Genomic DNA, 25,666 nt, shown 5'->3' on the forward strand with positions numbered 1-25,666 from the left:
AGGAGGGCTTACATTTGGCACAATTTGATGCCATTAAATATAACAACAATTAAAACAATAAGTAGAACATTAATTAAAACAATAAAAACAGTATTAACCATCATATCATCATTCCAGTCAAATTCCATATCCTATTTATGCCTGCTGTCCAAAAGCCTGGTCCCAGAACCACGACTTCAATTTCTTCCTAAAAGACAAGAGGGATGAAGCGGATCTTACCTTGTTGGGAAGCGAGTTCCACAGGTGGGGGGCTATAGCCGAGAAGACCCTATCTCTCGTCCCCGCCAGATGTATTTGTGATGCTGGCGGGAGCGAGAGCAAGTCTCCTCAGATGATCTTAAACTGCAAGGCGGGACGTAGAGGGAGATGCGTTCGGACAAGTAAGCTGGGCCAGAATCGTATAGAGCTTTATAGGTCAAAACCAGCTACTTTGAATTGAGTTCGGAAGTGGATTGGCAGCCAGTGGAGCTGACACAACAAGGGGGTGGTGTGCTCCCTGTATGTCACTCCAGTTAGTAATCTGGCTGCAGCCCGTTGGCCTAGTTGAAGTTTCCGAAAATTTTTCAAAGGCAACCCCATGTAGAGTGTGTTGCAGTAATCTATTCAGGATGTAACAAGAACATGGACTACTGTTGCCAGATCAGACTTCTCAAGGTACAGGCGCAGCTGGCGCACAAGCTTTAACTGTGCAAAAGCTCCCCTGGCTTTTTAAGGAAATAAAGCCCGACTGCTCATTGGAGGGAAGGATAGTAGAGGCCAAGATGAAGTACTTTGGCCACATAATGAGAAGACAGGAAAGCTTAGAGAAGAAAATTATGCTGGGGAAAATGGAAGGAAAAAGAAAGAGGGGCCGACCAAGGGCAAGATGGATGTATGGTATCCTTGAAATGACTGGCTTGACTCTGAAGAAGCAGGGGGTGGTGACGGCCGACAGGGAGCTCTGGCGTGGGCTGATCCATGAGGTCACAATGAGTCGGAAGCGACTGAACAAATAACAAAAAACTCATCCGCCTACTTTGATTGAACCAATTGGAGGTTCCAAACTTGGTACAGACGTAGCCCAATGTACAGAATAGCACAGTGTTCTGATCCCACCCTCAAATATGCATTCTTAACAAGATTAAGGATTCTCAGTAGAAAAGAAGTGCCACAAACTGTGCACTTTGACTGTGCAAGCAGTGTATGCGTGTACAGGAATGGCAATTTTATACAGAATTGTAATTTGAGGTTCCAGTAGTAGGCAAGTGTTGCAGAATTATAAAAGGAACTCTTAAGTGATGTTGCAGCTCTTTGCTTTAACAATGGAACTAATGGAAATCTTCTGCTTGGTCCAGTGTTGAGGTAGGGGCAACAATAAAATGACTTAAGATGCTTTGGGGATCATTAGGGTTTTAAGTGTGTAGCCACTTAAACAACTCTTCTCACAGCAAAATGCATACATGGGAGAATTAATTTCTAGAATGTAGGTGCCCATATCCTCATGAACATCAAATACATTGTTTACAAATAGAGTTGTTCCGTTAAATGTGTTTCGTTTATTGTTGAAAGGTAAACATGCCAGATTATTCATGTTATGAGTATTTATTTGGATTTCAGTATATTAAATTGTGCAAGTATAACCAGGCTGAATGCTGTAGTATGTAGCATGTCTTCTGACTGTTATCAATTGCATACTCAGCAAATTTTAAACTTGCATTATGCTATCAGCGATCTGTTCACTAAACGTATTACTATAAACTAGGCCCTTCCATCCCTGCTTCATGACAACAGTATATTGGCTTGTTCCTTGCAAAAAAGGATTGGGTGAATGTGTATTCACTGCTCACTTTTGAGCAAAGAAATGGGTTATTTTCAACAACGAAGTGGCATAGGCCTCCCCCCCCCCAAATGCATTACATTGTGTAAGGTGACCAAACAAGTACAGTTGTAAAATACAGTAGATTTATTGGGACAGCTTTTGTTTACTGAATGATAAAACAGGGCTCAGTAGCTGTCATTTTCTTTTATTACCTTTCTTATTACAAATGGCAAAATTATTACAAAATGTGAACAACACATGTCATACAAAATGAATGGATAAAACTATCATACCTTTGTTTGCCTTTTGAAAAATGTCTGGACTCTTTGCCATACATTTTTCTTTAGGGAAACTTCAGAGTACTTATGAAACAAAATGAAGAGATTGTTCAACCTTGATTAATTTTCCCCCCAGCAAAGTACTCATGTAGACGTGGTTCGCTTTCCATGCGTAGTTTACATCAATGAAGTGCGTGTCATCCCTCCAGGAGTAAGAGCTCATTCTAATCTACCTGAAAACAGAGCCTATGGGTAAGTGCAAATGTTAAAAGAGGGTACTTATTAGTATCTTATTTTTACATATATTTGCCATGTGAAACTGCTTGTGATGATGCTTTTCGCAACCCTGTGGCATAGGCTACTATTCCCATTGTAGAAATGGAAGGCTGAATGTGAGAGATAATAACATCCTCAAGATTATACAGTAAGTCTGTGACAGAGAGATGTGATAACAGGTCTTCCAGATCCATCTAACACTGCTAGTCACCCCATTCTGCTTTAGTTTGCTCGAAAGTTCAGAATGGCATGAGAGAACTTAGAAAAGGATCTGTGTATTGTTGAAGGTAGGATTCATGACTAGAGGGCTAGGAGCAGCTGACTTTTGAGCTGGTAACTGAATTTTTGAAATTCTCACAAAAGGAGAAAGTTCTCTGAGCTCAAATTTGCAATATGCAAATATAGTTTGGAGGTAATTCTAGAAAGCTCTCACCCTTTTATGCTTAGTCCAGATGTTATAATACACAGTGATTAGAAATAAGTTAGAAGAAGGAAGCAGGAAGAGCACTTTCCACTTCTTTCATCCAACAGCCTCTTGCATTGCACCCAAGAGCCACAGTGAAGGACTGGGGGATCCTATCATTCACTGTTATTTGTAGGGGTTCAAATTGCGTGAGGCTGAGGTTTGTAGAAAATGGGCCAATTTTTGATTCAAATGTTAGGAAAATGTTTGTAATGATTATCTGTGTTATATTATTATAAAGCAAGACACCTTCCAGATATTGAAGCAGTATAAAAATACACACCAGCAGTTGGTTTAGCTTGCCTTTAGGTTAGTGTACATATATTTGTGTTGAGATTAATTTCACAATTCAGCAGCGGATCGGTTGCACAACTTCAGTGCTTTCCAGTAGCTTCTTCCTGCACAGTATTTTCAGTCAACTGCTCCCACAGCCTGCAGTCACTCTGGAACCTTTTACAGACACTTGAGCACATGCCCGGCCATTGTCAGTTTTACCATTGTCTTTCCCCCAGTCTAGATGACATTACAAACTTACCACAGCATACAGTTACATCTTGTCTTAGCAGACAGGTTCTTTTAATCAATTACATAGAGACTTCGACGAACAACATCAAAGCACAAGGAGAGAGTTATACACTGTACATGACTTCCTTATATACAATTCTATACAATTACACATAGCAATCTCTGATTGGTTCCCAACTCATTAACTTAACTCAGGCCCAGGATTACATCATTCACTATCACCTGGACCAGGCCAGAACACATTCCCCAAATGATTCCCTATATACAGTTAATGCATGACTCAGCATTTCCAATAGAAGCCCATTAGCAGTGCATGACTCAGCTATATTATATTGCAATACATTGTAAAACCCGACAATTTGACATGCTTTTGTTAAGTGTTTTATGAAAAATCTGACAAACTTGGGAATCCTACCTTAACAAAAAGTTTCAAAAGTTAAGTAGCCTTGTAATTGAAACATTGAAAATTCTTGAAATTTTCTGTTCCCAGTGAAACATCCCCTCATACATTTCAGTTGGACCTATTTTTCAACAATGTCAGCAAGCCAAGTGCTCCTGTATTTGACAGGCTGGGAAGGTAAGTACTTATAAAGCTCCTTCTTAAACAATAAAGTTAGCTCAGGGTCTGTAAAATGTACAGTCTACAAATATTATACTTGTTGAAAATAGATTTATTGTCACCTATGAAGAGGCTCTGATTTACTTTAAAGCATGAATGAAGAATGCATGCTCCTCCCCAAAGCTGCTGGTCAAAACATTGTAAGTTTTTTTAAAAAAAGTGGAATGCATTATCTGTGCCATTTGGCAATAGAAGGGAAGGAATTTTTCATGTTTTTATCTTGCCTCTGAACCTTCAGGGAGCTTTTCTCAAAACTTCATGATTTTAGTAAGATTTCTTTCTCATTTAAAAAAGCCCCCCCCCCCCCCCCAGGCCTAAAACATCCTGGGTGGGTGGGTAAAAGCATGGCAGAATTGTCCTAGAATCTCTTAGTGGATACATGCGATACTTCAAGTAATTAAATAAATTGGCATGGGGATGCAGACCACAGAAATGTTGTTAGGGTTGTGTTCTCCCATTAGACCTCAAGTAGGTGCCCATCTCTTCTTTAGAAGATACTGCTGAACCTGATCAGAAGGGTTTGTCAAATGTTTTAGTTAGAAAATGCTGACAGGTTTAGTGGGTTTGGAATTCTCAGGTAGGCTGAAGTAGCAATCTGTTGCATCAAGATTAATCCCTTGTGCCAGTTTGATTGAGGTGGGAATTATCAAAGTTCTTCGGAATCTCTTTTCTGTTACTAAATATGAATAAGAAATAATTGTTATTCTAATTCAGGATGGAAATTCTTTTAAAAATATATCTACAACATATTTCTTTTCTATTTAACAGCTTGGAGTATGATGAGAACTCTTCAATTATTTTCAGGCCTAATGCAAAGGTAATTACTGCTTGTAAATCATTATATTTTGTGTTGTAACACTATCTGTAAGTGATCCTTCCTGAACAAAATGAACTGTTATCCATACATTTTTTTACATCTCTATCAGACTGTTGCAATGTATTATTCGGTTCTTTGCAGAAACCTTAGTTTGTACAAATAAAATTGTATGTGAGCAACTGTAGAGAACTTAATCTGACAGTTTGTTAATGACGGTCCTAGTTGCCACTGCGTTTCCAGACACAGTTCTGTAAAATCCTAAATGGCTTGGGACTTGAACGCCTGAAAGAGCACCTCTGAACAGGCTCCCACTAAGAACCTCTTTTCAAATTCTGCCATCATTAAAGATGCAGCTGAAACCATGGCCATTTAGATTGCCCTTCGCAAAATAGCTTGCTCGATGCTCGTTTCCTTTCATAAAACTGTCTAGGCACTCCAGTATTTTAATAACTGGTTCAGTCATTCGTTATGGTTCAGGTGATTTGCTGAATGAGAAATGCGATATTTAAATGTTATTGAATTTTGTGTTGGCTGTAGGTTAGCTTAGGAGGTTATTTGAAAAGTGGCTCTTAAATCACAAGGAAAATCACGATGAGCTTTAGCCCATGGTGGTGAAGAATTGGCAGTACTTGGAGGCCTTTACAGGGGGACCGGATAAGATTCTGGATGAAAGTTGTTTTTCCATTGACAGATTTATTGATTTATTGCTTACCTCACACAGACTCAGAGGTTTCTTCTTACATTCACATGCCACACCTCGCCTACATACTACAGCCAACACACTAACATATCACAGCATACAGTTTGGAAAGCTCTGCTCTAGAAGTTTTTCCTATAAAGCTGAGGCTTCTAGAATTGCTACAAAAATTTCTAGTATTTTACTTGTGTGGATTTTCTTTCTAATAAGTGGCAATATTTATAACCCTTAAATAGAGCATCATGATATCAGACTCTTTTATTGACCTATTGCTCTTCACCTGATAGTATAGGTAGAAAGTCAGGTCAGATTTTTGAATGATATCTTGGTCTTTCCTTCAAAAACTAGGTCAATACTGATGGGTTAGTTCTAAGAGGCTGGTACAACTGCCTGACGCTGGCGATATATGGCTCTGTTGATAGAGTAGTAAGTCATGATAGGGACTCTCCTCCACCGCCGCCACCACCTCCACCACCTCCTCAGCAGCAGACAGCTCTGAAGAGAACTACAAAACTTGGTGAGCATTTTACATAGAATAATCACATATATATTGCTTAACTCCTTCGTTGTAAGTTTTCTGGTGTTACTATCCATTATCCTATGTTATTTTGATGTGTTTGCACCCATTTCGAAGCATTAACTGTTTGCCTTTTTATGTGTAAACCACCCTAAGTCCCTCCAGATAGAGAGAGCAGTCTAGAAATAAAGTTTTATTGTATTATTATTATATCTTTTTAATTATTAAAAAAGGTATTTATGATATAGAAATGCTGTATTTTTAGCTATTGTTAAACATTAGTCTTTCACTGGGTTTTTTTTTCTCCTGCTGGAGGTTTTGCTCTCAGTCATTAACCTTGTGCATGCTACCAGTGCAATAAAATTATTATTAAACCTTTCAGCAGGTTCCTGATTTTTCATTTCTGCTTTCATCAAAGTAGAAATTATAGTATGTGCACTGGAGGCATTACCAGCACTGTTGTCTACACCAAGGAAAAATTTAAAAGCAATTCAGCATCTTCATCCTCTTGTAGTTGTGATATTAAAAAACCAAGCAAATCCTCACCAACATTCCTTTTTGAATAAAACCCTTTTTATAGCAGATGGAGAGAAAGAGGATCAGTTCAATGGCAGTCCTCCACGACCACAACCTAGAGGGCCCAGAACCCCACCTGGCCCTCCTCCTCCTGATGACGATGAAGATGAGCCAATGCCTGTATCAGGTAGTTATTGCTTATTTATGTCACTTATTTGCTGCCTTTCTCCCAGAGTGGGACCCAAGGTAGCTCTCTCTAATAGCCTAGAACCACACCACGTATCTTGGTCTACAGGGCTATGAGAATACTACAGGGAAATAACTATGTGTTATGAGGTTCTTCATCCCAGTTCTTCATGCATGTTACGTTTTATAACCACCACTGAACTACCACTGGAAAACGACCATCATACACCGATGTATCCTCACCATCCTCATAGGGGGGAAATTGTCAATCATCTATTAGCTTTTTGAGACTTATATGCCTTGGGCTACAGAACCAGAACACCAATTTATGAAACGAACTAGCTAGTTTTGCCTGAAGGACCAAGAGTAAATTATTATTATTTAAATCTATTTTTTAAACATAGCATGCACACTGATCTTTCTTTTTCAAAATGATAGGTGTTATTAGCATCTAGAGAATGTTAAGTAAGTCCGTAGAATTCTCTAAACAGAACATTAACGTGCACAATTGCTTTCTAAAACCCTCAACTGCTACTGTATCACGTCAAACTATCATAGTATACAATACATTTTAGCAAGAAATTTCTTTTTAATAACTTCCCTTGCAGTGGTTGGAGATAAAGATGATGAAGTTGATCGCAGAGAGGATTATTTCGAGCCTATTTCTCCTGATCGAACATCTGTTCGTCAAGAGGGTCCGTACTCTGATGAAGCAGAAGTAGAGGAAGACCAACCAGAAGAAGTAGAGGATGATGAAGATGGGGTGGATGTTGAGGAAGAGGAAGAAGAAGAGGATGAAGATGGTCAGACAGAGAGTCTTCCAGAGGATGAAGATGATGATGAAGAAGAAGTAGAAGATGGTGATGAAGAGGATGAAGAAGAAGATGGTGATGAAGAGGAGGAAGTTGAAGGTACGCAAACACAAAAGTCACTGTGGATTATTTCAAATTTGTGTATATGTCATATACTGGCATCACTTATTTACTGAGTGCTAGATTCTTTACTAAATGTGTAATTTGTCCCCAATGGAAAAGAGTTGTTTTTGACTTTATACTGGAATGTGTGAATTTTCTGTGCTACTGCAGTGCATAATCACTTGGTTATGACAGTGAACAAGTGATGAACATGCACCTGTGAAACCAAATAGGCTACTGGAATTAAGGAAGTGAGTTTTGAGAACCAAATAACTTGAAAGGCAACAGATCTCCTAGTCTTTAGAAAGAAGAAGTTTTCACTGTGAAATCTGAGAAAGAGTCTGAAGTTACTACCCCCATTTTTTTAGTTTCTTAGTTGCAGTTTTATTGGGAGCACAAGCTAGTCATTCATATTTGAAGTCTTAATGTGATCATGTTTATTTGGAAGTAACTCTTGCTGTGAAGCTGATTACCAATATGTATAGACTTCTGGTTTTGGAAAATTTTGGACTGTTGTCTTGACAAAAGGCAGATCATTCAAAAATCGTTAGAATCCCTAATGTGGGGTGACTTGAATTATATCACACTCTTACATCCAATTAATCAATGGTATGTTCTGCTATTTCTTGAGAAAAGATCCTGTAAAAATGTTAACAATTGAGTTATTTATTGCTTGTTCTCCCCTGTATTAATAAATTAGAAAGAACCCTTATTTTTCCCCACCTGTAGAGCATATATATACATTTTGCTTAAATGTAGTAGAGTGTGTTCAGCAAAATAATTTCAAAACCTTAATTTCAGGGGATGATGGTTACGAGCAGATCTCAAGCGATGAAGATGGGATTGCTGACTTGGAACGTGAGACGTTCAAATACCCAAGCTTTGACATAGAGTACACTGCAGAAGATCTAGCCAGAGTGCCTGCTGTGACGTATGATCCATTTGATAGAGAGCTTGGGCCGCTGCTGTACTTCAGCTGCCCCTACAAGACTACCTTTGAGATGGAGGTTGTCAAGATGAAGGAGCCAGACCCGGATAAGGAAAACTCTGGGGCAGTTGAGGCCTCCGTTAAATTTACTGAACTTCTTGAACTATATCAGGAGGAGAGAGGTGCAAAATGGGTCACTGCTTTGGAAGAAATTCCGAGTTTAATAGTCAAAGGCCTGAGCTATTTGCAGTTAAAAGATGAAAATCAGGATTATATAAGCCAGTTGGTTGATTGGACCATGCAGTCCTTAAACCTGCAGGTAGCCCTGAGACAACCAATTGCTTTGAATGTCCGACAGCTTAAAGCTGGGACAAAACTTGTTTCTTCACTAGTAGAATGTGGAACTCAAGGCATAACTGGACTCCTGCAAGCAGGAGTAATTAACTCTCTATTTGAACTGCTCTTTGCAGATCATGTCTCTTCTTCCCTAAAACTCAATGCTTTCAAAGCTCTTGATAGTGTTATTAGCATGACTGAAGGAATGGAAAGGTTTTTGAAGAGTGGCTTAGAGGCACACGAAAAAAGTGGTTATCAGCGACTACTGGAGCTTATTCTGCTGGACCAAACGGTGAGGGTCGTCACCGCAGGCTCTGCCATTCTTCAGAAGTGCCACTTCTATGAGATTTTGTCAGAAGTGAAAAAGGTTGGCGACCAGTTGGCAGACAGTTCTCCGCCTCTTCCAAATCATTCTGAGCCTGAGCAGGACGCTGACGGTGGACTTGAGCGAGGCAGCCAGGAATACGAGAATGATGTGGAAGCTCCAATGGATATGGACAACCTTTTGGAGTCTTCCAGCATGAGTGAAGGAGATGTGGAGAAACTCGTTAACTTTTTGGATGAAATTTTGCATCTGATGGAGAATGCCCCTCACACCATGGTCCAACCACCTGTGAAATCGTTTCCAACAACAGCACGTATTACAGGACCTCCTGAAAGAGATGATCCTTACCCTGTCCTGTTCAGGTACATGGCCTTCATTTAGCATGTTCTGAAGGATAGCCAGTTCATTATTCCCCTTTTCCCAGTAATTAGCATTTGTTCTTATAAGGCATGAAATGTGTGTTCTTTATTAAGGGTGCTTTTTGTATATTAATATTGAAGATACTGCAGTGTTGACTAATCTTTACATTGTAACTTTGCTTAGTCTTCTCCTCTGCCTTTTTCAGGTTATTTCACTTTCCTTTAAGTTAGTAGGGTGGCCTTGGATTGAGAATTTTTAAATTTATATTCCCACTAAGTTGAAATATTTTGCCCAAGGACAATTTGAGAGTTTCTTGAGCTGACTTTTAAAGTTATTTAAATTATTAAAAAAATATTGCAGTGATTAAATGGGAATACCACCTGTAGTCACTTTGGAATCTCTTATTTAGCATTCTTTTCTGAGTTGCTTCAATGGTATCTTATTAAATTACTCCTATTTTATTTATTTATTTACTTTGTTTTATATCCCGCCCTCTCTCTCTCTCACTGAGGGACTCAGAGTGGCTAACACTCAGCAGAATTTGATGCTGTTCAAACAGTACAATACGAAAATTGCATAAAAATTGGAGGTAAAACAACAATACATAATAAACCTGATAAACAGTATTAGATGAATATTATTTGAAGCTTCAAGGCCATTAAATGCTAATCAAAGTGGCCAATTGCAACATTCACACTTGCCTCAAGGAGACAAGATTTCTTTTTCCTACCCTGGACATTCCACTGATATATAAACCTCACTTGCCTAGTTTCCAACAACCCCTCAGCCTGTGAGGATGCCTGCCATAGATGTGGGCAAAATTTCAGGAGAGAATGCTTCTGGAACATGGCCATACAGCCCAGAAAATTCACAGCAACACAGTATTAGATGATATTAAAACCAATTTAATTTTATTGCCATAGTCGAATCCAGTAGCCATTTAACAGGTTACCCATTGTCTTCCCTAAAAGCTTCCTTCCAGAGAAAGATTTTTTTACTTGCCTTCTGAAGGATAGCAGGAAGAGAGCCATTCTGATGCCTCTGGCATTCCAGAGCTGAGGAGCCACTGCTGAGAAGGCCCCCTCTCTCTCATTTTCACCAGTCACACCTGAGACAGGGGTGGGACCAAGAGTAAGGCCTATCTTGGCAGATCATAAAGTTCGGGAAGGCTCATATTGGGAGATGTGGTCAAATAGATAGGCTGGGCCTGAACTGTTTACCAATCTTCATCTCATCCCTTGAAAAATATGTGGCCTCTTTCTATTTCTGTAACTGTATAGGTTTAGATTGTTGGATGTATGTTTGTATGGCATCGAATTGTTGCCTATATATATGTGAGCCGCTCTGAGTCCCCTTCAGTGTGAGAAGGGTGGGGTACAAATATGGCAAATAATAAATAAATAAATAAATAAAGACTAACAGTTGCTTTGCAATCTTCCCCCTTCTGTTGACTCCCATAGTAATAAATGACAATCAGTTTTGTGAATTGCTTTATGTTTGGATTAATCTGAAGTCAGTTTTCTGATACTGCAGAATTCTTAATTGTAATAAACTTTGTAACATATTATTTTGACTACTTGAGTTAAAAGGAAAACTCAGCATTTTTTAAATAAAATGTTAGAATTTCCTGTCTTTTTTTAAAAAAAATGGAAAAACACTGCTAGTTAGATGCAGTTCTAAATTCAAGATGAGATTCTTCTCATTTTTACTTTTGTATTGTTCATTACTTTCTTATATTAATGGACTCCTGTGCAGACCGGATTCATAAATGTGATTTCTAACATGAAGAGAGAATTGTAATTTTTTGGTGTTGCTTTCTCTCTGATGGCATGTAAGCTAATAATCACAAATGACAGGGTAGTGGTGGTAAATTTGACTGATACATTATATTTTCTGGTGGAATCAAACAACTCACTTTGTTTCTCCAGGTATCTTCATAACCACCACTTCTTGGAATCTATCACGTTGCTGCTGTCAAACCCAGTAACAAATGTCCATCCTGGGGTGCTCCAGTCTGCTAGGGATATACTGAGGTTTTTGGCTCAGTCACAGAAAGGTCTCCTTTTTTTCCTCTCCGAGTATGAAGCCACAAATCTGCTGGTTCGAGCCTTTTGCCAGTTTTCTGATCCTGATCAAGAAGAAGGCCTCCAGACAGACGGGGCAAGTGATGAAGCTTTTCCTCTATGGCTTCTTCATTCAACACAGACTCTTCAGTGCATTTCGGAACTATTCTGCCACTTCCAGCGCTGCACGGACACCGATGAGACCGACCATTCAGATCTTCTGGGGACGCTTCATAACCTTTACTTGATCACTTTTAACCCTGTGGGAAGAGCTGCTGTTGCCCATGTCTTCAGCCTTGAGAAGAATCTGCAGAGCCTTATTACTTTAATGGAGTTCTATTCCAAAGAAGCACTAGGGTAACTCTTTAATTTCCATTACATTATCTTCAGGGGGGTTTTTGGCCTTATGATGCAGTGGAAAACTATCCATGCGCGTGTCGGTCTGTATTTCACTGCGCTGTGAAATACAATTTCTTCTTCATTGGGTTTCAATTATTGCTGGGCAGAAAGAAAGGATATTTAATCAGCATCCTCGCCAGTCTGTCAAATGAACAACCTGTACAAGACGGAGTTTGAAAACAGTCACTCGATAGTTTACGAATCTGCAATTTTGCCTGAGAAATGAAACAAATATGACATGAAAGAATAGTGACCAAATATTTCAAACTGAATATTCTGCATGGGTTTAGGTATTACTGTGGTTGAAGGTGGAGCAGGGAGCATATTGTTTTTCCTCTTCATCTTGTTTCATAAGAAAGCTGGTATTTTTATTTTCACTACTGTAGAAATCCTTCGGGGTACAGACCACAAAAATATCTTTTTTTGGAACAGGAAATATGTGTGCATCTAGTTATGCAGAAATGCTAACAATACCTATACCTGCATCAGATTTTTGTTTTGTTTGGAAACACTTCTCTCATATTATTTGTGGAAAACCCAATAGTAGAAGTTAAAAGTGAATTTTAAAATTGCATATGTAATAATTTCTGAAAAAGAAAGTGAAAACAGAGCATTCTGATCTGATTTGTGCTTAGAATTAGGCTGTGTGAAGGAAATTAAATTTTTATTGTTTTATAAACAATTATTTTCTTTTGAGTTTCAATGTTAAACAGTTTGTATAAAGCAAATATTAAGAATGTGGTTAGAATACTGAGCATATAGCCCTGAACAACACTCCTCTGTGTTGCTATTCCACAATACAGTATGTGGTCAGGGAACTTGGAGTACTTCTCATATTTTTGGGTTACAGGTATAACAACCCTTACCATTAGGATGCCAAGCAGGGCTCATGGAAGTTATTGGGTCACTCGTTTTGTATTCTTGTTTTATTTAAATTGACAACCATAGATGTGGCTTTACAGAACATAGTGATTGTGCTAAACACAGGGATGTTTATTTATGGAAGAACCCAAAATCCATGTTTTGAGCTCAGATCAGTGTTCTTGTTTCTTTCTTTCTTGGGGCTGTTTCTTGATTCTGGCCATTGTCATTGTTTTTTTCTAATTTTGTTTTAAAGTTTTTTTGAAAAGGACAAAGAAACATAATATTCCCTAAAAGTGCAAAATTTGTGAACAGTATCCTCTCCTTTTCTGTATAAAACAGGCATTATGTAAATCATAATCCTGAATGTTCTGTCAGGGTTCAAGTTTGAAAAAACATGTCTCTGTTTTAAGCAAAAATCTCTATTTCAGTGATTCCAAGTCAAAGAAGTCAGTTGCCTATAACTATGCCTGCATCCTTGTTCTTCTGGTGGTCCAGTCCTCCAGCGATGTCCAAATGCTTGAACAATTCTCAGCACCTTTGTTAAAACTTTGCAAACCTGATGAAAATAATACTAAGTTGCAAGGTACAGTATGTGTCATTATTTGTCGAGTACTTGAAACAGTTAAGAAAAAAACACATTTTTTTTTGTATCTGTAACATGAACGTTCTAATAGTCAATTTTTGACAATATGTATAATCGGATCTCTTTATTCTAAAACAGATTGTTTGGCTGCATCACTGAAAAACTGAATATTTATTTCATGTTATAAGGAGTTTTGAAACCTAAATTTTTCCTAATTTATTTAATGTACTGGTCATTGATGAAAATAATTTTGTAAGTGGTAAAAATGTCCAGGCTTAGGATTCTTTTAATACTCTTTCCCTTTCTTATGTAGAAACAGCTGTAACTATACAACTATTTCTACCTTCACTTTAATGGTTGTTACATTTTTGGGGGCAGTTTAACATAATAACATTTATCAAGTTGCCTTGTGTTTTTTGTTTGTTTTAGAACTTAGCAAATGGCTAGAGCCGTTGAAAACCATTCGATTTGAAATTCATTGTATCCCCAATCTCATTGAATATATCAAACAGGTTAGTAAAAAAAGTACCTACATTTTCTGAAAATTATTTATGTAAAAAGCTTTTGGGGGTTTACATTTTGCAAGGGGGGGGTGTGCAATAATGTCACAGAGTTGCTCTTTAATATAATTCTAACATAGATAATTAACAAACATTGCTACATAGTATCTATTTAAAGTTTCAAAATAGGCAAATTGAAAATTTCAGCATAATAGTGGTACTATAATATTGAAAACGTAGACTATGCTTGTTTTAAATAGTATTTTTGGTTAAGTAATTCAAATAATAATCTTCTGAAACCCAATCTGGATGTATTGTTTTTAATGCAGTTGTTAATTGCACAAATTGTTGTGAAGAAGAGTGAAGAGAGATCTAAATTTGGACCATAGGCCCTTATTCAGATGATGTGTGTAGTTTAAGGGCAAAAGTTAGGAAATTAGTTTCTAAATTAGGGGGTTTTGTACTGAAAGATATGCAGAAGATATTCCAAGATATTTCTGGTATACTCTCTAAATACCAGATTGTAGATTTTCTTGCCTGAATAATGGTTGATGGATATGGTCCTGATCTAACAAGGGTATTCTTACTTTTTAAAACAAGATCATATTCATGCTCTCTTAGCATAGATTAGTTATACTTTTACTGTTAAAATGCTGAGTATTCATTCTTTCTTAATCTAAAACATATTGGTGGGCTATAGGTATTCCTTTTTCCTTGTTTAAAAGCAGAGCACACAGAGTGAAAGTCAGTTTATCCTTAATTCTTGAAAAGTAAGGCTCATCTGTGTATTACACTGAATACGTTTTGAATATTGAGCAATCATTATTTTTACGATGTTTTTTTTTTTTAATTTGAAAGAATATTGATAGCTTGATGACCCAGGAAGGAGTTGGTCTTCCTACTGCTCTTCGTGTTCTGTGCCATATTGCATGTCCTCCTCCACCGGTTGAAGGTAGGAAATTTGTTCTTCTTCAGGAATGTGCAAACTTCGGCCCTTCAGGTTTTTTGGACTTCAACTCCCACAATTCCTAACAGCTTAGGAATTGTGGGAGTTGAAGTCCAAAACACCTGGAGGGCTGAAGTTTGTCCAAGCCTGTTCTTATCCCATACAGTATTTCTGATGTAATCAGACCTTCTATGTTGTCTCTGAAACATACTATTATTACTTTGGGATAATTGTATTTGGTGTTTGTACATGTCAGATTGTCAAGTCTCTATTGTGAGAAAATGAAGGGATTTTCTTTCTCAGTGGGAAATTTTAGGTGATCTAAACTTGCATTTTCTTGATCACTAACAGTGGCCCCCAAAAATAATTGGACCAAATCTATTTTGTAATGAGAGGAAGATGGAATATGAAAAAAAAACACCTTTTGATCTTTTCTCTTCTTCTTCCTAAAGGTCAGCAAAAGGACCTTAAATGGAACCTTGCAGTGATTCAGCTGTTCTCTTCCGAGGGAATGGACACTTTCATCCGAGTTCTGCAAAAGCTGAACAGCATCCTTATTCAGCCCTGGAGGCTCCATGTCAACATGGGCACCACCCTTCATCGGGTCACCACCATTTCCATGGCCCGATGTACCCTCACTCTCTTGAAAACCATGCTAACTGAACTACTGCGGAGAGGGTCCTTTGAGTTCAAAGACATGCGTGTTCCTTCAGCACTTATTACCTTACACATGCTTTTGTGCTCTATTCCCCTCTCAGGACGCTTAGACAGCGATGAACAAAAAATCCAGAATGACATTGTTGATATTTTGTTGACTTTTACCCAAGGTGTTAATGAAAAGCTAACTATCTCAGAAGAAACTTTGGCCAATAATACTTGGTCACTCATGCTCAAGGAGGTCCTCATTTCTATTCTGAGAATTCCTGAAGGATTTTTCTCTGGCCTCATACTACTTTCTGAATTGCTGCCTCTTCCCCTGCCCATGCAAACCACTCAGGTACGTACAAAGCATGAATAAGCTTTAAAATAAAATGTTTAAAAAATCTCATGATTTGAGCATAGTTAAGGGGTGACAAATGAAGAGCTGAGTAATGTATCTTCAGTTGACATTATAGTTTTTGTGAGCAAGGAAACACCTTTTGATGTCAGTTGGCTTAAATCATTCTACTAGTTTATCATAACGAGTATTTACTTATATGTTAGTATTTATTCAGTGAAAAATGTCTTGCAAACTAGCCTAACTGTAGACTCTTTGGTAAGTATCTCGTGATGGAGTACCTAAGGTCCTTTTTTGTCTGTGTGAAATTGCATGCTTATTGCTATACTAGGAAAGCATTTTTCTGCCTGAACCCCACTTCATGCATTGAGAAGTCTCCCTTACAGAATAGCCTCATGGCTACATCCAAGCAATAGAGATAATAGATGAATTAGCATTCTACTATTTCTGCCCACTATAGATTATTATTATTATTATTATTATTATTATTATTATTTGCAATATTTGTATACCTCTTTTCTCACCCCGAGGGGAACTCAAAGCGGTTTACACATAAGTAATGGCAAAATTCAATGCCAGTACAAAGAATTACAATTATACACTACAATTAGACATAAATCAAGCTAAAAAACAGCATATCTACAAGCAATAAAACAATAATTAAAACAATAAAACAATCTCGTCCGTCAAATCGCCGTTCCAGTCATTGTCTTTCTGAAATGCTGCATACATTTACTTCTACTGCTTTCCTATTTTTTTTACAAACATGCAGTAGTGCGACAAAGAAAGAAAAAGAAATGGATGTAGGGTCTCCAGGCAAGTAGATTAGTATCGGGTATCTGATTTATAAGCTACTTCCCCCTTTGCCTGCAATGTGAAAGCTGCTTTCTTCAAGGAATTTTGAATATATAAACCAACACTGGGTTTACAAGATCTCTCTTGCTTCTGTGGTAGGAACAGTAGGTACTTTCTTACCTGGTTCTGCAGTTCTCTTGTTTTCAGTGGAAGATTGCTAGAGAAAGAGTCCTGAATATGTTTATAGGCAAATGGGAAAACTACACTGAGTTGTTCCTTTATATTTTTGGTGTATTTCTTTTCGTATGCTTAGATAAAAATGCTTTGGTTTTGGTTTATATTCAGATTAAAAAAACTACAAGGGATCTGCGCTTGACTTTAAAGTCTTCATTAACCCCAGGTTTGTTCGAATTTCTGAAGGCAAGCAGATTTTTCTGATTTTACTTTGCTTTACAATTACATCTGTCTCTCTTTTCCTCTTTGAATCTTGAGTGTTTGAGCTTGGTTCCCCCCCCCCCCCCCCCCCACTTTAAACTGTGCAAACACAGGAGTTGGGGCAGAAGGGAGAATGTGGCTCAGATGTCTAAATAAGTGTCTGGAAGCTGTTTCTTATGGAATCTCCTTTCAGTCACAGAAAAGGCAGCAAGGCATTTTTCCCCATTGAGGGATGTTTTGTCACTGTTTTCATCTCTGCGTTACAATTTTTTTTTGCTGCAGGGAAATCTCTGTGTGCATACATACAATTAACACAAAGCAGATGCCTAATTGCTTAGAGATCACCCAAGGAACATTGCTATAAATGTGACTTTGGCTATTATGTTTTGTTTTTTTTTCTTGGTAGGTTATTGAACCGCATGACATAGCGGTAGCTCTCAACACTCGGAAACTATGGAGCATGCATCTTCATGTTCAAGCAAAACTGTTGCAAGAAATAGTGCGCTCCTTCTCTGGCTCCACGTGTCAGCCTATTCAGCACATGCTCAGGCGCATTTGTGTTCAGCTCTGTGATCTGGCCTCACCAACTGCTCTCCTTATCATGAGGACTGTTTTGGACCTGCTTGTAGAAGATCTGCAAAGGTACAATTCAGTACTTTGTCTGAAGTAACAGCCAGACTGATCCCATTGAATACAATTACACCTGCAGCACATTGAAGGCTATGATCATCTTGTGTTGGATTTCTACCCCATTCTTCTCCCAACACTGGGATCTGGAGAATCTCACAACAGAAGACATAAAACTAAAACCACAATGTCTTGAATCACAACAGGGAGGGATGGGGAGGATGACATGAAACATCCCTCCCTTTTAGAAGGACCTTCCTCAGCAACCAGCCAGTTGAATTGTGCTTGTTGTGGAAGCACAACAGGAAGGAGGCCAGCCTAGCATTCAATGGAAGGGAATTTCACAACATTTGAACGACCAAGAAAGTCTGTCATGTCGACTACAAATGTATCTGTGAAGTTAGCAGAAGCAAGTGAAAAGTTGACTTCACAAATTTTAAAACCCGGGCCAGTAAACATTTCAGTGATGATGAGGTTGCAGGGTGGATTATATCTCACTTGCCATTTGCTCATCTGTAAACATCAGCTGCTTCGGACTTTGTGTTTCTACCCTTCCTTTGTAACTGGTGCAGTTCTTTGCTTCTATTTGGGTAATGCATTGTGCTATAGACCTGGGTGATTGTGCTTTCCCAGGGAGGAATAATAACTTGTGGTACATTGTTATATGTCTTAACAATATGCCTGGATGGGTAAGCGTTATAGACAAGTGAGCGAATGCCCCATTTCCCTTGTATCCATACAAAAAATACAGAAGCAAAGATACTATTTTCCACACTTTGTCACTGATTCCTCGTCTAGTCTGATTTCTAATTACATTATATTTGCTTCCACCTAATCATGCAGTGGCCGCTTTGGTGGCACAGTGGGTTAAACCGCTGAGCTGCTGAACTTGCTGACTGAAAGATGGGTTGCTGGGGTGAGCTCCCGCTGTTAGGCCCAGCTTCTGCCAACCTAGCAGTTTGAAAATATGCAAAATGTGAGTAGATCAGTAGGTACTGCTCCTGCGGGACAGTAACAGCGCTCCATGCATTCATGCTGGCTACATGACCTAGAAGGTGTCTACGGACAATACCGAAATGGAGATGAACACGACCCCCTAGAGTCAGACACAACTAGACTTAGCGTCAGGAAACCTTACCTTTTAATCATGCAGCAGTCTTTGATAAATTAATGGAAAATCACCATTAAAAAACAATTTATGGGGAAATCAGTACCACTATAATGGTAACTACAGTGGTTCTTTATGCATATATGTATAATTCTCTGAATGAAAGTTTCAAATTTTCATTTTGTTTTCTTATAAAACTCATATAATTTCAGCAACCCTGAAGATAAAGAGAAACAATACACTGGCCAGACGACTCGCTTACTTGCTTTACTGGACGCCCTGGTTTCACATAAAGCTTGTAAACTGGCTATTTTGCACTTGATTAATGGGACTAGCAAAGGTGACGAAAAGTATGCTGAAGTTTACCTGGAGCTTTTGTCTGTCATGCGAACTGCAGGGGACAACATTATTCATCAGCAGTGTGCTGAATACTTAGCATCTATTCTGCAATCTCTCTGCGACCAGGTAATCTGAAAATCCAAATAACCCTAATTCTCCTACTAAACACTTGTCCTTGGATATTGTCAAAAAGGGCACAGACTATATGCTAAAGCAAAATCCAGCAAATTTAATCTAATTTCCTAATTCCCAGGTTGCTTGAATATGTCTGTTATTTCATAGACACTAGAGAGATAAATCAAGCATTTCAAATTATGCATTATTTTAATGAATCTTTTATGTCCATGTTGCTTTGTGTACTCGAGTGTTGACCAGGAGTGTTGGTGCTGAAATATACAAATCTTAACCCATTCTGGGTGAAAAGTGGCCTATACATCAAATAAGTCAATGTAGGTTAAATAAATGACTTTAGCTATGGCCCTTTAAAAATGTTTGGTTTCAGTGGAGAGCCAAGCAAATGGGTTGTTTGCTCAGAGCTGTGTTGATTCAACTCTGTTGGCATTGCATTCTGTGCTTTACATAGGCCATTGTGTTGTATTACTACTTTTTTTCTTTTCCAAAAATATTACATGTTTCTAAATAAATATCACTAGAAAATAAAAAGAAAGTTACATTGAAAAGTGTATTAATTCATAAGGTCCATGAGGCTAGTTCTTTCTTTCCCGAGATAACTTTGGAGTGATATGTGGAGAGTAGTAACTCTGTGTTGCATGGTGTATAATGTTACAACTGTTAGTCTAGCAGTGTGCAATGGCAGGCTCCTGCTCAGAGAAAAAAAAAGTGGGGGGTTGTAAAATCCCACCGCACTGACCCATACTCTAAACTAGCTCTTTATCCAGCTGCTGCCTTGGTTGCCATGGCCATGAGTTATTCTTGTGCTACTATCTTCCTGCTTTCAATAATGCTGTGCCTTCTTTTGGCAGGACATAGCCTTGATCTTGCCCAGTTCTTCAGAGACCACTCTTTCTGAGTTGGAGCAGCTTTCCAATTCATTGCCAAACAAGGAACTGATGGCTTCCACTTGTGACTCCCTAATGGAAACGCTTGCTAATGCGGAAAGCAGCTATAATTGCTTGCTAACCTGTTTCAGGACAATGATGTTTCTTTCGGAGCATGATTATGGATTGTATCACCTGAAAAGGTATGTATCTTCTCTCTGCTCTCCCAAGGCATTCCTTGTATGTTTGTGTCAGTTGTGCAACTTTCCATTTGTATTTACAATTTTTTTCTAAGCAAATCTCTCAAAAACAAGGTTACTATGAGAATTAGGGGCTGGAAAATAGCTTCCAATTCTTAGATATGTACATCACATTTTCAGATGAATTGTCACTTCTTTGACATATAGAATAATCCAAATACATCAAATTCATTCAAAAAATAAGGAAGTTGTCTATCCAAAATTATTTACTTTCGTTTTTACTGTTCATCTTGTTTTTTCTTCATGTAACATTATGTTCTATTATTTTTGATACAAAAACAGCTCTCTGGGAAAACATTCTGGTGCTCTGCAAACGGTCTTGAAGAGAGTAGTAAGCAGCTTCAATAAGGACACTGGGGAACTTGCCTCTTCATTTCTGGATTTCGTGAGACAGATACTAAATTCTGATACACTGGTAAGTAAATTGATATATAACTTTCCCAGAAGTTATGGTTTAAAACCAAATATCATGGCTTTCAATTATTTTGGATGACCTATACCTGAAGTGCATTTTTTTAAACCCATGTTATAAGTTTATTTATAACCTACTTTTCTATTGCCATAACAATATTAAAAACATTTCACATAATTTTGAAAAGTATATCAATAAAATGACATCAGCATAAAGGTGATAATGAAATTAAACAATAGAAACACAAAATGATTTGCACCAGTTGAATATTACTTCTAGATAAAGAAATAAGCCAAAAGTTGTGCTAATCTTGTAGCATCAGCAGGGTAGAACATTATGCCTTCTGCCCTGATGTTTCACTCAAATCTGTGGCAGGCATCCTCAGAGGTTGAGGGGTGTGTTGGAAATTAGGTTTATATATCTGTGGAATGTCCAGGATGGGAGAAAGAACTCTTGTCTGCTTGAGGCAAGTGTGAATGTTTCAATTGGTCACCTTGATTAGCATTTAATGGCCTTGCAGCTTCAAAGCCAGGCTGGTTACTGCCTGGGAGAATTCTTTGTTGGGAGGTCTTAGCTAGCCCTGATTGTTTCTTGTCCGGAATTCCACTGCTTTCTGAGTGTTGTTCTTTATTTACTGTCCTGATTTTAGAGGTTTTTTTAAATAATACTGGTAGCCAAATTTTGTTCATTTTCATGATTTCTTCCTTTCTGTTGAAATTGTCCATGCTTGTGGATTTCAGTGGCTTCTCTGTGTAGTCTGACATGGTAGTTGTTAGAGTGGTCCAGCATTTTTTGTGTTCTGTGGAGAGAATGCTTTTGGAACATGGCCATACAGTCTGGAAAATTCACAGCAACTCAGTGATTCCCACCATGAAAGCCTTCGACAACACATTATACCTTCTATTTCTCCCTTGTGGCCTTAGTGAAGCTCTAGACAGAATAGTTTGAAGGCTGTTTTTAGTCCTTTGAGAAAAGGTCTTCTCATGGCAGGGCTGCAAATTATGTTCTGAAACATGCAACTGTTTATCTGTTTGTTAAATATCTTTTTATTCATGTTGATATTGAAGAGGAAAGAGACCTCATACTTTGACATGCAGAGTGAAATCTACCATCTTAAAGCACAGAACAGATGCTTTGCTATCAATGAAAATGAATTGTATACAGAATAACATGTTATATCCCCTGTAGAGTTTCTTAGACACCATGTGTTTTTCAGTCATGACACTGTGGGTGTAGCTTTATCATATTGCTATGGTGTAATATTTTTAATACCCTGCAAAGCTTTCTTTATGTAACCACTGTCTTCTTCATATACCTTAGGGTTGTTGTGGAGATGATGGAAGTCTTGCAGAAGTAGATGGAGCCCATCCCTCTAGAACATTGGGCCTTACTACTGCAGAATTAAAATATCAGTTGCAAAACAAAGAAGAAACTCCAGAAAATCTGCTTCTTGAACTGGAGAAACTAGTTTTGGTAATGTAAAATTAGTGACAAAAATATGTGTTGATTTCTAAATTACCTTGCCTTTTATGTTTATATTACACAAAATGCTACTTTAAAGTTTATAGATACTGTTCACTGCTGATGTGAAAAATGTTAAATGGGTCCCTTTTGTTGAACCATATTCTCATGAGTTTAGGATTTGCATGCTTTACATTAATTGTTAATTTGACAATTGCCTGTTCTCAGCCTTACAATACTTAAAAAAAACACACCCTCTGGTAGACCTGGAAAAGGAGATGATATTGAAGAAGGGGATTAAATGCAACAGGTGCTTTCTGTTCCTTTCTTTCTCTGAGACCATGTCAGTCGCAGTTGGGAAGAAAGGAAGATCTTTCCTGAGCTGTTGGGCCTTGGCATTATATTTCTGTGCTAATTTGTTTTTCTGTCCTCTTAGAGCAGGCATGGGCAAACCGGCTGTAAGAAATTATGGGAGGCCAGAGTTTGCCCATGCATGTCTTAGAGGCCAGAATAGTGGCCCTTGGAACGGAGGGAAGGCCATTAATCAGCAGACTGGGGCCGAGAATAGGGAGCTGTGCCTGCCTGTTCTTCTCTCCTTCTAAAGGCCCCAGTAGTTGAAACTGGGATGAAGGGAAGGCTTAGGCAACAATGGAAATTCATAGAACTGGCACGGGCATTAAGATCTACCGGGGAGATCCTCTTCTCGGTCCTGCCTCTGTCTCAAGTCTGGCTGATGGGGACGAGAGAGAGGGCCTACTTGGCCCTCTGGAATGCCCTCCCAAGCGAGATCGGACTAGCCCCCACTCTTCAAGCCTTTTGTACACAATTGAAGACATGGGTTTTTTTTTTTGACAAGCCTTCAACCATATTTAGATTCCTTTGATGAATATACGCAAGGATCCATAAATTTCACCATGCTCTTTATGTGACTGAGATTGATTATTGTTGTTTTATACCTGCAGCTATTGTTGTATTTTCCTGATTTTAACCAGGGGGTTTTGTGAAGTGAGATATTTATGTTGGGTGTTATTTTTTATGTTATTGTTTCTGGAATTTTTGTATTTTATGTGTTTGCACCTTTGAGTACTTTGTAAACCACCCCGAGTCCCTTTGGGAGATAGTGGTGGGATATAAATAAAGATTATTATTATTATTGGTATAGTAAAATTAAAAAGCATAAAATACAAGGTGTACAATGTATATATTCTGTGTTAGAATAGAAATCCATACAAGATGAACACATATGGAGCAGTCATCCATTCTGATAAAAAATTAAGATATATGAAAAGGTACCCACTTAGTCCTCATAATTATGCAATTAGTGGATCATATATCTGTAATGATATGAATGTGCAATATGTGTAGAATTATCACTGATTTGTTGTTTGCATCAGGTTGCCAGTGTATTTTGATTTTCTAAATATAGAGGGTGTTACTGCTCCTTACATACGCCTTATTTCCTACACAGGAACGTTCCAAAGAAGATGACAGCCTGGAGTCTTTATTGGAGAACGTGGTTGGGCTCCGTCAGATGCTGGAATCTGCTGGCGATGCTTCTTCCCTCAGCGACCAAGATGTCGAACCCATCCTTCCAGCACCAGAATCTCTTCAGCATCTTTTTAATAATCGGTGAAATTACGAGCATTTATTTTAGACTGTCAGAGAATGAGTACATGTCAACATCATGTGTATAGATTAGTATGTTTGGGTTTTTGTTTAAATACCTACATTTGTTATCTGTGCAGTACAGAGAGGATTCCCCAGCCTTCTGCACATCAAGAAACCAGATTCAACCCACAACGCTATTTTTGTGTCTGCTTTGTGATAAATAGGTTGATGTACTTAACATTGCCCAACTACATCTTTTAAAGACCATTTGGCAGTAAATCCCCTTAGGCTCTGTTGACTTGCATTTGTTCAAATCATCCCAAGTGTTATTAATATGTTCTTTATTGATAGTGACATCTCCTTGTTTGGGGCAGTATTAACTACATAGTTTCTAGAAGCTTTCTTTTTAATGGTTAGTGGATGTTAAAGTTCCAGCTATCCTTTTATCATCTGTCATTATCTTTCTTTCTAAATTCAATTGGACCTAGTGTATGTTTGTCTCCATTTTATTCTTACATAGACATATTCCTAGTTATTTCTAATGTTGCTTGCCCTTTCCTCTTTCTGTATTTTATAGACCATTATTTAGTGTCCATGTATTGTGAGCAATCCTCTTGACAGAAAGATGGAGGCATTTCTAAAAGTAATAAGGTAACTAGAATGTTAGTTGCTGAAGTGAATATAGGAACCATCTTGTGCTGCTCTGCTGGCTATCTGAATAATGGAGAAATAAAATAGGAAAGAATAGGTCTTGATTAAGATGTGGCAAATATTTGAATGCGAGTAGGTTGGTTGCCTCACAGGAATAGATTTCATGCAACACAGAGAAATTTATTTTGCGAGCCAACGTTAAAGACCACTAATTGAAAATGTGCTTATTTGCAGGACTGCCTACGTCTTGGCAGATGTTATGGATGACCAGCTGAAATCTATGTGGTTCTCCCCTTTCCAGGCAGAAGAGATTGAAACGGATCTTGATATGGTAAAGGCCTTGAAATGACTCAGGAAGGGGTTCAGGAGATAGGACATTTTACTGCTTAAAATCCAATGAACAATACAAAAATCAAAATTACCATTGTCTCTCTACATTTGTGGGTTTAACTTTTGTGGATTTATTTTCTGTTTTTAATAACAAGTTCTCTTTAGGAATCTCTTGTTCTCCAACACAACTTTATTGATAATTTCTGCGGGATGTTGACCATAGAGTTGTGCTAGAAGACCTAGAGGCTCCTGGTCTCTTGCATTAAACTTTTACTTTTAAAACTTGGTATATGGCATGAGTGCAGTTGTTAAAAAAGGTGTTTGTTCATTTATTTTTGAGTTACAACTTTACTTCCTTAATTTTTGTCAGTCTGAATTCAAGAGCTCAGCTGGTTTTAATGTATCTTTATCTCACGTAATTGCAAGAATCTAGCAGAGTAGATTGCTGTATTTTAATGCTTTTTTGTCCCTAGATGTCTCATACTCACCGCTAATTCTTTATTATGTGAAGAATTGACAAAGCGAATTTAAGAAGCAAACTTTGAAGTAAAAATTCTTCTATTATATGAAAATTATACTTAGAGTTTACTCCTTAAATCTCCTTTAAAGGCTTGTGTAGCTTTAGTTCATATGCATTATGCAGAAAGTAACAGTACACGATGCCCTTTTGTGTGCATGTGTATGTGAGAGATAAACATTTATATTGTGAGTCTGATCTAATCACAAACAGCCGGC

The 25,666-nt window shown here is 38.0% G+C and overlaps 1 protein-coding gene across 2 annotated transcripts in view; it reads left to right on the forward strand.

Moving 5' to 3' along the window:
- VIRMA (vir like m6A methyltransferase associated) overlaps positions 1 to 25,666 on the forward strand; it is a 32,495-nt gene that overhangs the window by 1,915 nt on the left and 4,914 nt on the right. The window contains exons 2-20 of one of the 2 annotated variants that reach the window (XM_060775615.2): positions 2,213 to 2,328; positions 3,831 to 3,917; positions 4,728 to 4,776; positions 5,822 to 5,990; positions 6,571 to 6,693; positions 7,301 to 7,603; positions 8,408 to 9,557; positions 11,484 to 11,975; positions 13,310 to 13,464; positions 13,894 to 13,976; positions 14,823 to 14,916; positions 15,363 to 15,907; positions 17,544 to 17,779; positions 19,085 to 19,337; positions 20,195 to 20,412; positions 20,752 to 20,884; positions 22,202 to 22,354; positions 23,811 to 23,971; positions 24,836 to 24,932. In XM_060775615.2, coding sequence (XP_060631598.2) covers positions 2,213 to 2,328; positions 3,831 to 3,917; positions 4,728 to 4,776; positions 5,822 to 5,990; positions 6,571 to 6,693; positions 7,301 to 7,603; positions 8,408 to 9,557; positions 11,484 to 11,975; positions 13,310 to 13,464; positions 13,894 to 13,976; positions 14,823 to 14,916; positions 15,363 to 15,907; positions 17,544 to 17,779; positions 19,085 to 19,337; positions 20,195 to 20,412; positions 20,752 to 20,884; positions 22,202 to 22,354; positions 23,811 to 23,971; positions 24,836 to 24,932 — 4,617 coding nt within the window. The remainder of the gene's footprint in view (positions 1 to 2,212; positions 2,329 to 3,830; positions 3,918 to 4,727; positions 4,777 to 5,821; positions 5,991 to 6,570; positions 6,694 to 7,300; positions 7,604 to 8,407; positions 9,558 to 11,483; positions 11,976 to 13,309; positions 13,465 to 13,893; positions 13,977 to 14,822; positions 14,917 to 15,362; positions 15,908 to 17,543; positions 17,780 to 19,084; positions 19,338 to 20,194; positions 20,413 to 20,751; positions 20,885 to 22,201; positions 22,355 to 23,810; positions 23,972 to 24,835; positions 24,933 to 25,666) is intronic. The other variant, XM_060775616.2, reaches the window with a different exon arrangement.

This window comes from Anolis sagrei, chromosome 4, assembly GCF_037176765.1.
Source record: "Anolis sagrei isolate rAnoSag1 chromosome 4, rAnoSag1.mat, whole genome shotgun sequence".
NCBI lineage: Eukaryota > Metazoa > Chordata > Lepidosauria > Squamata > Dactyloidae > Anolis > Anolis sagrei.